At 41.2% G+C, this 13,730-nt stretch overlaps 2 protein-coding genes across 2 annotated transcripts in view; both read left to right on the forward strand.

Moving 5' to 3' along the window:
* LOC102783959 (uncharacterized) lies at nt 1-3,681 on the forward strand. The gene is made up of 4 exons (XM_087842698.1): nt 1-70; nt 1,755-1,884; nt 3,241-3,319; nt 3,481-3,681. The coding sequence occupies exons 2-4, from the start codon at nt 1,766-1,768 to the stop codon at nt 3,679-3,681; spliced, it is 399 nt and encodes a 132-aa protein (XP_087698824.1). The 5' UTR covers nt 1-70; nt 1,755-1,765.
* Nucleotides 3,682-4,734: 1,053 nt separating this feature from the next.
* Nucleotides 4,735-13,730, forward strand: part of LOC148102131 (uncharacterized) — a 16,477-nt gene continuing 7,481 nt past the window's right edge. The window contains exons 1-3 of the mRNA XM_087842700.1: nt 4,735-5,621; nt 8,332-8,505; nt 8,781-8,954. Of these exons, the coding sequence (XP_087698826.1) occupies nt 4,735-5,621; nt 8,332-8,505; nt 8,781-8,954 (1,235 nt within the window). The remainder of the gene's footprint in view (nt 5,622-8,331; nt 8,506-8,780; nt 8,955-13,730) is intronic.

Genomic DNA, 13,730 nt, shown 5'->3' on the forward strand with positions numbered 1-13,730 from the left:
CCTGGCGAAAGTTTACTTTCACTTCTCGAACTTCGTGGAGTGGAGCTTGTTGTTGGTGTGTGAAGAAACTGTAAGTTTGCTTTGTTTCCTCCTTTAACAGTTTGTCTTTAGGAACTTTACTGTTTGTTCAGCTCATGTTTGATTTCTTCACACAACAAACTGTGTGTGTTTGTATTTCCGGTCTCTCCATTAAAGTCAGTGTGTAATGTTTCCTGGCTAACATCAGCTGTGTGCAGCTTAGTTCAGCACAAATCTGCCGCTCCATAGTTCACGGTAACGGACTCACAGCTGGACCAACGAGGCCGAGTGTGTCCGCCACTCTGAGCTACGTTCGTGTTTGTGTACTTGTAGTTTGTACTTTGAGTTCACTCAGAGCCCACAGAGGACGCAGCGTACGTGATGACGTCACAGCCCTTTACCTCCTTTACTGTCACTGTGATTAATATTTACACACAAGACACCTGCAGAGCTCTGATGCTAAGCTAGCCACACAGCATGCTAACACTAAGCTAACGCTAAGCTAACCAAGAACCCAGAGTGACGTTAAAGCTGAGTAAACACTGACCCCAGACCAGCACCGTGATAAAGTGAGCTGCTGCTGCTGAACCTGAACAGGTAACAAAGTGATGAGCAGTCAGGCTGCAGGTTTCTACCTGTTCATGTTTCTACAGTAGAATCACTTTGAAGTGTCTTTGTGCTGTTTCATCTTTGATTTGTGTTCATAAACACTCAGAGAAAGATCACGTGACCTCATCAGGATCTGTGTTGGTGTGTGGGGCTGTACCTCAGCTTTAGATTATGGTGATTATGAGACAGTGTTTCAGCTCATTTTACACAGTAACATGAAAGTACTGTTATGAGGAGTAATGAAGTAACGTACTCCATTACTTTTAATAATTGTTCTGTGTAATATGTGTAATAATAACTTTTTTGAGTAATGACCCAACACTGATCACAACAAAGAGGAAATGCCTCCAACATGCACAAACATTTGACCCACAACATGCAGTTAATGTGCACAAATGTCTTTGATATGCTGCTCAGTGATGGTGGTGACTGTCAAAGCAGAGCTACTGAGAATCAATAAGTAATATCAATGATGGAATCAGAATCACTAAATTCTTATCATCCCTGTCAGTATCATACATGTGCTGTATAATGTGATAAATGTAGAGGTGCTGGCTGTTCTCTCACTCTGCTGTTTAGCTGTAAAGGACGCCTCCCTGCCTTTGTCTCATTCATGACCTTTAATAGTCTCTTCTAACATGCAGACATCTGTATGATCTGTTTCATAGAGTCTAACCAGCCTGTACAGGTAACAACAACGGTCACTGCATCACTGACACACAAACGTCATCTCTGTCAATAACAACATTCATACATGGAATAAAAACACATCAGTGGATCATTGCTGGAGCTGATGTTTGTGCTCCTGGTGAAAAGACTCAGTTTCCTCCTTGAAATAACAGGATCAATAGCTGGTCAGCGACATGCTTTCTTTCCCTCTCAGGTTTAAATATCTGGGACTCTCCACCGTTTGGTTTTAGAACTGAAGAAGCTTCTCAGATGAAACGTCTTCAAGAAACTCGAAGTCTCTCTTTTCTTTCCAAGCTCCTTAGATCACATGACCTGGATGACTGAACCTACAGACATATTGACCTTTCTAGGTCACATGACAGGTCAGAGGTCAGCGACTGTAACTCAGTTACTCCTGTTAATGTGAACTCACTGAGCGTTTGTGGTTTACCTCTCAGACTGACTGAAGATGATGATGGAGGAAGAGGAGGACAGAGCAGAGTCTGCAGGGTCCAGCTGTCCGTCTGTGAGGAGTGACCGGTCCAAAGATCAACCTCCAGCCCTCAGTGCTGAACCTGGACCAACGAGGTCAGAGAGCTGAACTCACTGAGTTACAGAAATAATTCTGCACTGACATTATAATCAGTGTTGATTCTGGTTGATTGTCTGACTGTGTTTGTGAGCTGAGAGGAAATGAAAATGAATTTGTAACAAAAATCAGTTTTGTCCAGTTTTCCTGTAAAAAGCTGAACTCTAATCTAAGAGGACTGTTACTGACAGGAAACAGCTGCATTATCTGCAGGCTGTGAGATCACAGCTGCTTCAATCATGTTTGTGTCTGCAGAGGTCAGAGGTCACAGTCTGCAGGGTCCAGCTGTCCGTCTGTGAGGAGTGACCGGTCCAAAGGTCAAAATCCAGACTTCAGTGGTGAACCTGGACCAACGAGGTCAGAGAGCTGTGATGACTCCTTTACATGTTTGTGTTTCCTGGATAAATATGACCTGAAACATCCTCAGATTGTTACAAAGATTCATTAAAAAGAAAACAATGAAAGAGAAAAGATCCAAATGTTAGACTTGGTCATTTGCTGTTTGAGGACAGTGATGCTCATATCTGTGGGGAAAGTGTGACCTGAGTGGGTTCATGTTTGTCTTTAAAGAACAGAGCTGCTCTGATTCTCTTTGTGTCTGATCTGTTAAACAGTCTGAGAGGTCACACAGAGACCCAGCAGCTAAAGCCTGGATCATACTGGCTGCTGTTAATGAGACTCCATCAGGACAACACTGAACCACAGTGGTGTGGATGTAGTGGATAAATCCCACCATACTGATGCTCAGATTTAATCACAGGGAACAAAACCAGATGTTACCTTCAGATTGTGACCTTTGGAGTGGACGATGCAGATTTCAATAGAGAATAAATGTTGTTGTTTTTCAGCTGTGAAAAAAGAATCTAATTTTCTGAACTTAAGAATTTATGATGCTGGAAAAAACATGGAGACTATAACACAACATTTCCACTGTATTCGTAGAATGAATGTAAAACTGTCAGACATTCATTAAATATGCAAAATGTCTACAGAAACATCAGAGGGTCAGATGTGAAGCACTCAGTGATTTTGATAAAATGACTCATCAGTTATTGATCTGTACTACACTGATCTACCACGTTAGTAAAGCTGGTGTTCTGGTGGTGGAGGGAGACCTCGGATCATGTTCTGGTTTTGGAGCAGTGATCTGCTGATGGGTCATTTTAATGAGCTTCTTCAAAATCATCCCTGACATCACCACTGAAAGGACGTCCATAAACTTACTAAAAATGACCCATATTTTCACAATCTGAGGGTTTAAAACTTGACAAAGTTGATTCAAATGAAGTTATTTGAGCAGAAACTCCTGGATCTTTATCCTGTGTTTGAACTAATTCTTCATGGTTCCTCCACAGAGTGGACCAGCAGAGCTCAGAGGTTCCCAGTGGTCAGTCTGCCCAGCAGCATCAAACACAGCTGGGCTCCATATTTATGGTCTGTACATGTACAACAACTACTGTTACATCTGTTCTGTTCACAGTCATCTCCATGCTGCTCTTTGTAGACCAGTGGATTGTCTGTGTGTCCAACATGGATCTGATGTTTGGCTCCATGATTTCAGTCTGATTGGCTCATTCATAAATATTCTGTTCCAGCTGCTGGAGGACAACATCATCACTTTTGTGAAGAACGAGCTGAAGAAGATCCAGAAGGTTCTGAGTCCAGATTACCCAGAATGCTTAGAGAGTCAGACGAGCAGCAGCAGAGAGGCCTTTGTGAAGATCACAGTGGACTTCCTGAGGAGAATGAATCAGGAGGAGCTGGCTGACCGTAAGAGGATTTCAAAAAGGATTTAAGCTGCTGGATGAATGAACATTTTCCAAGATGGAAGCAACATGGTTTAAAGATTCATTCTTTTTGGAATTAAGTCTTTATTTCCACTTTCAAATTATGTTTTTCATATTTCTTCTCATTCAGAACTTCAAGCTGCTGTTTGTCACCGTAACCTTAAACCTGCTCTGAAGAAGAAGTTCCAGTGTGTGTTTGAGGGCATCGCTAAAGCAGGAAACCCAACCCTTCTGAATCAGATCTACACAGAGCTCTACATCACAGAGGGAGGGACTGCAGAGGTCAATGATGAACATGAGGTCAGACAGATTGAAACAGCATCCAGGAAACCAGACAGACCAGAAACTACAATCAGACAAGAAGACATCTTTAAAGCCTCACCTGGAAGAGATGAACCAATCAGAACAGTGCTGACAAAGGGAGTGGCTGGCATTGGGAAAACAGTCTTAACACAGAAATACAGCCTGGACTGGGCTGAAGACAAAGCCAACCAGGACATCCAGTTCATGTTTCCATTCACTTTCAGAGAGCTGAATGTGCTGAAAGAGGAAAAGTTCAGCTTGGTGGGACTTGTTCATCACTTCTTTACTGAAACCAAAGAAGCAGGAATCTGCAGCTTTGAAGACTTCCAGGTTGTGTTCATCTTTGATGGTCTGGATGAGTGTCGACTTCCTCTGGACTTCCACAAAACTGCAATCCTAACTGACTCTAGAAAGTCCACCTCAGTGGATGTGCTGCTGATAAACCTCATCAGGGGGAAACTGCTTCCCTCTGCTCGCCTCTGGATAACCACACGACCTGCAGCAGCCAATCAGATCCCTCCTGACTGTGTTGGCATGGTGACAGAGGTCAGAGGGTTCACTGACCCACAGAAGGAGGAGTACTTCAGGAAGAGATGAGGAGATGAGGAGCAGGCCAGCAGGATCATCTCCCACATCAAGACATCACGAAGCCTCCACATCATGTGCCACATCCCAGTCTTCTGCTGGATCACTGCTACAGTTCTGGAGGATGTGCTGGAAACCAGAGAGGGAGGACAGCTGCCCAAGACCCTGACTGAGATGTACATCCACTTCATGGTGGTTCAGGCCAAAGTGAAGAAGGTCAAGTATGATGGAGGAGCTGAGACAGATCCACACTGGAGTCCAGAGAGCAGGAAGATGATTGAGTCTCTGGGAAAACTGGCTTTTGATCAGCTGCAGAAAGGAAACCTGATCTTCTATGAATCAGACCTGACAGAGTGTGGCATCGATATCAGAGCAGCCTCAGTGTACTCAGGAGTGTTCACACAGATCTTTAAAGAGGAGAGCGGACTGTACCAGGACAAGGTGTTCTGCTTCATCCATCTGAGTGTTCAGGAGTTTCTGGCTGCTCTTCATGTCCATCTGACCTTCATCAACTCTGGACTCAATCTGCTGGAAGAACAACAAACAAGAGGCTCTTGGTGGCCTTTCCAGTTTATGCTGTGGTTTAAACCATTTCCAGAAAAAATAAATCTTTACCAGAGTGCTGTGGACAAGTCCTTACAGAGTCCAAATGGCCACCTTGACTTGTTCCTCCGCTTCCTCCTGGGTCTTTCAATGGAGACCAATCAGACTCTCCTACGAGGTCTGCTGACACAGACAGGAAGTAGCTCACTGACCAATCAGGAAACAGTCCAGTACATCAAGGAGAAGCTCAGTGAGAATCTGTCTGCAGAGAAAAGCATCAATCTGTTTCACTGTCTGAATGAACTGAATGATCGTTCTCTAGTGGAGGAGATCCAACAGTCCCTGAGATCAGGAAGTCTCTCCACAGATGAACTGTCTCCTGCTCAGTGGTCAGCTCTGGTCTTCATCTTACTGTCATCAGAAAAAGATCTGGATGTGTTTGACCTGAAGAAATACTCTGCTTCAGAGGAGGCTCTTCTGAGGCTGCTGCCAGTGGTCAAAGCCTCCAACAAAGCTCTGTAAGTAAATATGTGATCATACCTTTAGCTTTAAAATGTTGATTAAAAGTGGTCATAGATTTCTTCCATGACAGATCCATGTCCTAAAACTATGAGCCTACGTAGTTGTATAGTATAAAAGAAAAAAGGAGAACTTTTGACCACAATATTGTAACTTGAATGAACTTTTGATTCAGCCTTCAAACACTTAAGGAGCTTAAAATGTTTTGATCTATGAACCCACATTAAACACTCTAGTTAAACTCTAAAAACAGAACATTAAAATCTGTATGTCTGCAAATGTATGTGCATTGATGTGATCATGCGTGGAGATCTGAGGTTGGTTGGTAGGATGGACCCATGTGCAGAATCACATGTGTGCTAATATTTCTTTGTTTGGATTTTTGAGAATTTGGTTCTTTTGTCGTTCCTTTCGGTATGTAGCCTTGGGCTGGTTCACCTGAATCAGGGGTGTGGTGTGTTGATTGTTATTTATTGATATATATTATTTCTATTCTAGAATTTATTAAAATATTAACATTTTAGTAATTTGGGGTATTTTTTTGTTTATTATTAACAGGAACACAGTTGGAAGTAACTGCATTGTTGGGATTGTCTAAATGATTAGTAGGAACTACTTCTTCCACCTGTCACAGTAATGTGTGAAATACAGCTGTAAAAATGCTTCACAGCTGACGTGTGCTCATTCACTCAGGTGATGATCTTAAGCGAGTCATGTGTGAAGATATTTCAGCTCCACAAACTGCCAAGATGCTAGTTGTGAGAATTGTGGCAGGGGTGAAAACCTCTTCCAACACAAATAAAAGTAAATCTTAACACAGAGTAGTGCTGCAGGCAGGTACTATCCCTGTATAGAGGGAGGAAATATGTAGCTGGCAGTGTTGTATAGCACGGTTGCTAAACTTTGTAAAGTGACTTAAATCCAGGTTCCGGAGTTTTCTGTCTATGTTTAAATGATGGGAATTCACTGCATCTTTAAAACTACAAATCCCATTTGTTCAAATTGTAGAGCATTTAAAGTTGACTATAGACTAGCTATTTAAAAAATACACAGTGTACTGGGAGTAAAACAGCAGCTGTTGGCTTTAAGCAACAAAAATACAATTCAAAATATTTAATATAGGAAAGAGAGAGAAAATAACACCATCCATCCATCCATTTTCTTCCGCTTATCCAGGGCCGGGTCATAGGGGCAGCAGCCCAAGCAGAGAAGCCCAGACCTCCCTCTCCCCAGCCACCTCCTCCAGCTTGTCCGGGGGAACACCAAGGCGTTCCCAGGCCAGCCGAGAGATATAATCTCTCCAGCGTGTCCTGGGTCTGCCCTGGGTGCTCCTCCCGATGGGACATGCCCAGAACACCTTGCCCTGGAGGCATCCTTGTCAGATGCCCAAACCACCTCAACTGACTCCTTTCAATGGCCTTTCTGGATGGCTGAACTCCTCTCCCTATCTCTAAGGGAGAGGCCAGCCACCCTTCAGAGGAAGCTCATTTCCGTCGCTTGTATCCATGATCTCGTTCTTTCGGTCACTACCCACAGCTCGCCACCATAGGTGAGGGTAGGGACATAGATCGATGGGTGAATTGAGAGCTTCGCTTTTACGCTCAGCTCTCTCTTCACCACGATGGATCGGTACATGGTCCGCATCACTGCAGCCACAGCACCAATCCACCTATTGTTCTCCCGCCTCCTTCTCCCATCGCTCGTGAACAAGACCCCGAGATACTTAAACTCCTCCACTTGGGGCAGGAACTTGTCCCTGACCCGGAGTGGGCACTCCACCCTAAGGACCATGGCCTCAGATTTGGAGGTGCTGATCCTCATTCCCGCTGCCTCACACTTGGCTGCAAACCGTTCCATCACCCGATGAAGCCAACAGAACCACATCATCTGCGAAAAGCAGAGATGAGATTCTGAGACCCCCCCAGGTGAAAGCCTTCCGCCACTTGGCTATGCCTAGAAATTCTGTCCATAGAAATTATGAACAGAATCAGTGACAAAGGGCAGCCCTGGTGGAGCCCATCACCCACCGGACTTATTACTATCCAACTTATTGCCGGCTATGCCAACCAAGCTCTTGCAATGGTTGTAAAAGGATAGAATGGCCCGTAGCAATGGCCATGAAATGTTTCTCAGTTTTATTATTTTCAGTCACATCTGTTTTTGATTATTAATTGAATATTTTAAAATTCAGGCTTTTTATGTTATACAAAACATCATATTTTCTTATGATGTCTTGTATTGATTCTGAAGGAATAGTTTTCATCAGTATCACAGATACCAGCCTGAATTTTTCTTTGTATTGGATCAGAAAGGAAATCAGTGGCATCACACATCACTTACAGCAACTTCAGTATCACTTCATTTTAATAAACTGGGGGGAGGTGCACCAAGATTCAGTAAGAGATAAAGAATTATTTTTAACTGTAAGGTTGGAGAAATCTGTTGTTGGAAATTGGAAGAACAGGTCATCTTAAAAATCACTGCATTGTAGTATTCAGGCCCCTTCAATCTGTGATCGCTGTTGCTTTGCATTGTAAATGCTACTATTACAAAGGTCACAAGTATTAGTGTATGTGTGTGTTATTGGGTAATAAACCAAAAGAACAGAATCTACCAGCACCTCACTGATTTCTGCTTAAAAACAACAAAAAAAGCAATAAAGCTCTGATTTGTTTTGTTGATCTTGTCTCCCTTCCTGCTTGATTTCAGACTGAGTGGTTGTAACCTGTCAGACAGAAGCTGTGAAGCTCTGTCCTCAGTCCTGAGCTCCCAATCCTCCCGTCTGACAGAGTTGGATCTGGGTAACAACAACCTGCAGGATCCAGGCATGAAGCTTCTGTCTGCTGGGATGAAGAGTCAATACTGCAAACTGGAAACGCTGAGGTCCGATCAAGCAATATCGATTTTTTTTTCATCCAATTAACGTCATTTAATCAATTTCATTTGGAAAAAAATAACATTGTGTGTATGTTTTTTCTTTTAATGAATCCACCCAAGTCACAGTAAACTGCCACATTTGACTTTTGTAACATGAGGCAATAAGGATTCCAGCATGTCCTGAAACAGTGTTGAAATATTGTAAATGTAGTAGCTCCTCATGGCACCATGAATATACTTTAACACAAGTGTTTCATGTCTTCTTGTCATCATTTTTTCAGACTGAGTGGCTGTAACCTGTCAGACAGAAGCTGTGAAACACTGTCCTCAGTGCTGAGCTCCCAGTCATCTAGTCTGACAGAGCTGGATCTGGGTAACAACAACCTGCAGGATTCAGGACTGAAGCTTCTATTTTCTGCAGTGGAAAGTCCAAAGTGTACACTTGGAATTCTCAGGTCAGGATTCAGTCTTTTCTGATGATGATTTAAAACCTGAGTCAGGTCGATAAATGGCTTACTCATTTGCAACAGACATGATTTGTCAAATCACCTTATATCTAACCCAAAGGTCCTGTGTTTTACTACAAAATCAAAGTAGTAAAACATCTTAATATGTATCTAAGAGAACATATATGTTCAAGTTTCAGTTTTTCCCTGGATCATGTGTGTACCCTCCTGGTTGGAGCTCCAGCAGCCTGTATCAGTGAATGTGACTTTAAATGAAATTGCTGCCCCTGTCAGGAAGAGGTCTGAGTGACAAACAAAACAGCAAATATGAGCACTGCATGTGTCTGAGACGACACAGATTCAGACCTGAATGAGACACTAACTTTGTCTCTGAGAGATAACTTTTATTATTAAATACACTTCATTTCTCATCTGTGTAGAGAATGTAGAGTTTGACATGCTAATATTACAAAATGCAAAATCACACTGAGTCACAAAGAAATTGTTTTGGAGTATTTATGGTTCAGCTGATGAAATTGTTCAAATAAACCAGTAATTTACACAGAAACAGCATAAGTGAAACTTTTTTGGGGGACTTACCACTAAGCTTGTCCTGGTACACCTGTAGAGCCCAGCTTCTATGGACCGTGTGCTTAAGTTCTGTGCTGCTCTGATTTATTGCCCTGCTGTCTTTCAGTTCAGCTTTGTTGAGCCTCTGGTAGGATTTTTGAATGTCAGACACTTTTTTTACATGACCTGTGTAAAAACAAATCAGTAAACACATTAAGCTGAAGTAAGATGCACAATTTGAAAAATGGGGCACAAAAAATGTTGCTGCTTTCTGGAAAGTTTGTCTAAGAAGACCCAATGGAGAAAGTGAAGAGAAGAATCAAAGATTAAGAAGAAGAAAATGGCAGAGGCAGTTTCTCTTGGACTGCCTGCAGATGGGGCAAGACTCTAGAAGCAGGGATGATTGGAGAAAATGTAAAGAGGCCATATGATAAACCAGGAGATGAATACTCTGGTATTCAGGGGATAGAGGGAGTGAGAGGGAGAGATTCCAGTAAATGATTTCAAGGATGAATTTCAGAGAATCAGAGCTAAGAAACCAAAGCAAGTGGGGAACTGAAAACATGTGGACAGACTCATAATTAGGCCAAAGACACATTAAAGGAATTATTACAGGTTTAGAAACAGGGATGGATATGGAGGAGCTTAGCATGAATTTGCATTGAGGAAAAAATAGCAACGAGCATCAAAGGTGAGGAAACAGTTAGGAAAACTAAAAGGATGTACTGGCAGGAATACTGCAGTACTTTAGGAAGAACTACACCGATTCAGAATGTGTGGAGTACAGTTAAGAACATGAATGCAGACAGGAAACAACAGCAGTGTTCGTAAAGTAAAGTCAAACTCCTTCATTAAATGCAGCTGGTTGAGTTGAAAACAATGGAGAATGATTCTGTTAAGTTGTTTATTCTCTATAGAAATGGAGCAGAAGGAGTACTTGCAGAGCTGGACGTGGGCTGTATATACATGCGTGTATCTGTGTTGTCTGTGAGCAGAGAAAACAAAGCGCTTTTGATTCTCCCACAATGAGTGAAATATAAATGTAGTTTACATAATACCTATTAAACAGTTGAAATAATAATGATGCTGTTAGCTTCAACAACAACTCCTCTCAACACACATTAACAGGCCTGCAATAAACTAATAACCACAAAGGTCCTGACAGGTAATAAACCTGTTATTACTTACAGTGGCTTCATAAACGCACTGATGGAAATGTCCAGTGTATCATAAGCCAGCCAGTCCTGTTGTTGCAATTAACGTCTTCACCAGAAAGTGTCACCATCAGGCTTCAACAGCAGTTTCCAGTATTAATAGTATTAATGAGCTACAGGTAGTATGGATGGGAAAATGCAGAGATGCTGGGCAAACAATTTGATCAAATCCACAGTGGGAATAATTGAAGTGATGACGGCAGATGTGAGAGAATAAAAATGAATCATATTGAAATGTTAAATCAGGAAGATCCTGGAGAGGAGGATAGCTCTAATGTTCAGTTTGTGATGTTTGAATTCAAAGCAGCTCTTAAATGCATAAAAATGACTTCACCTGGGAAGGATCAGGTGTGCTACATCATGATGAAGCAGTTAGAGGATGCTCTGCTGCTCTTCTATAATAGAATATATCAGAAAGCTGGAAAGAACTGTGAAAGCAGGGAAAGACCCCACTAAGACCACAGGTTATAGGCCTACAGCTCTAACATCTCATCCAGGGAAAGTCATGGAAAGAATGACAGTGGACAGACTGATGTATGTGACGCAAAGAAGGCAGCTGTTTGCACCTTCTCAGCAGGCGGAGGAACACCATGGAGCCAGCAGTCAGAGTCAGAGATAAGGAAAGCTCAGTGCATTAGGAGATGAGGTGTGGTTCGTATTAGCCAACTTAAATGATGGAAATGAATGAGCTGTTCCTGGTTAATATTCTGTGTTTGCTAACAGTATCACAGACCCAGGCCTAATCTGTCATCTGTTAACACATCCAATATCTCCTCATTTATTGGTGGATAATCCACTAACATGTTTTAATGCACAAGTTCATGTGATTTCTGTGTGCTGATAACATCCAGTCTGTTCTGTGTGGAAATAAAATAACTCAGTGAAACCAGACGAGGTCATTTCTGGAGACGTTGTGGTGGGATTGTTGCTCCTGTTGGACTCGGTCTGTGGCTCGCTGCTGCTGATAAAAAGTTGGAGGTAAACAGGTCGGCTAAAAAAGCTGAAGGGAGATGGCTCATAAACAAGTGACCGCCACTTTATTAGGTCACAGGTGTACTGTACCTGAGACAGTGGCCACTGTGTACCTAATAAAGTGTCAGCCATGTTAAATGTGTTTCCAAGAGGAGAAAACCAGCTGGCAGCAAAGGCAGGGAGGTGTCCTTTCCACCTAAACAGAAGAGGAATATAAAGATAATGAAGGTCACAGTTTGAATCAGTCGTATTTCATTCAATACAGTGATGAACTGATCTAGGATCAGTCCAATCATCAGCAGTTTGATCCACGTATGGATTGAAGTGTATTTGTGAAAATGTTGGACTGTTCCTTTAACAGTGTGTAACAGTGTGTGTATGAACATACACACAATGCATAAACGGATAATGCTAATTCACCTCAAATTAGTCTTAGCTAATAACGGCACCTGCTTAGCATTAGCTGGTCACATTGTTATAAGGCAAGAAAATATGGTATTAGCATTAGCTGCCAATTTCTATTTATCTAAAATTAGCTTTAGCGACTTATGGCAGTCTACTTAACATTAACTCCTCACTAATACAATGCTAATTCACATCAAATTAGCATTAGTTGCTAACATCAGCCTATTTAGCACTAGCTGCTGACATTATTAAAAGGGAAGGGAAAAGTGTTAGCATTACCCGATAATGCTAACAAACTCACATCAAATTAGCATTACCTAATAACAGCAGCCTTCTTAGCATTAGCTCCTCACATTGTTATAATGCAAGCGAAAGTAGTTAGCATTATTTGATAATGCTAATTCACATCAAATTAGCAATAGTTATTAACAGTAACACACATCACATTGTTAAAATGTAAGAAAAAACATTGTTAGCATTAGCGGATAAATTAGCATTAGCTAATAACGGCAACCTACTTAGCAATAGCTGCTCACATTGTTAGAAATCAAGAGAATATGGTATTAGCATTAGTTGCTAATGCTTATTCACCTAAAATTAGCATTAGCCGCTAATGGTAGCCTATTTAGCATAAACTTCTTAATGCTAAATAAAGTTAATTAATGCTAAATAGGCTTAACTGAAATGAAATTAATGTTAGCATTAGCTGCTGATATTGTTAAAAGGTAAGATAAAACATTGCTAGCAGCAGCGGATAATGCTAACACACATAATAATTAGCATTACCTAATAATGGCATCATTCTTAGCATTAGCTGCTCATATTGTTATAATGCAAGGGAAAAGAGTTGGCAAAAACATTGTTAGCATTAGTGGATAATGCTAATTCACCTAAATTAGCATTAGCTAATGATGGCTACATACCTAGCATTAGCTACTTATATTGATATATAGCAAGAAAATTTGGTATTAGCATCAGCTTTTAATGGTTTTTCATCTAAAATTAAAATTAGCCACTAATGGTATCCTATTTAGCATTAACTCTTCACATCGCAGGGGAAAAGTTAAAATTGAATAAAAAAGGTGTTCACATTAGCTACTCGTATTGTTAAAAAGTAAGAAAAAACTTTGTTAGCAGAAGGGGATAATGCTAATTCACCTCAAATTAGTATTAGCTAATAACGGCAACCTACTAAGTATTAGCTGGTCACATTGTTATAAAGCAAGAAAATATGGTATTAGCATTAGCTGCCAATTCCTATTTACCTAAAATTAGCATTAGCCACTAATGGCAGTCTACTTAGTATTAACTCCTAACTAATATATTGCTAATTTACATCAAATTAGCATTAGCTGCTAGCATCAGCCTACCTAGCACTAGCTGCAAACATTGTTAAAAGAGAAGGGAAAAGTGTTAGCATTACCCAATAATGCTAAACTCGCATCAAATTAGCATTAGCTAATAACAGAAGCCTTCTTAGCATTAGCTGCTCACATTGTTATAATGCAAGGGAAAAGAGTTAGCATTAACGGATGATGCTAATTCACGTCAAATTAGAAAACATGGTATTAGCATTAGCTGCTAATGGTTACTCACCTAAAATTAGAATTGGCCACTAATGGCG

This window comes from Neolamprologus brichardi, chromosome 7 (genome assembly GCF_056152115.1).
Source record: "Neolamprologus brichardi isolate AB-2024 chromosome 7, ASM5615211v1, whole genome shotgun sequence".
Lineage (NCBI taxonomy): Eukaryota > Metazoa > Chordata > Actinopteri > Cichliformes > Cichlidae > Neolamprologus > Neolamprologus brichardi.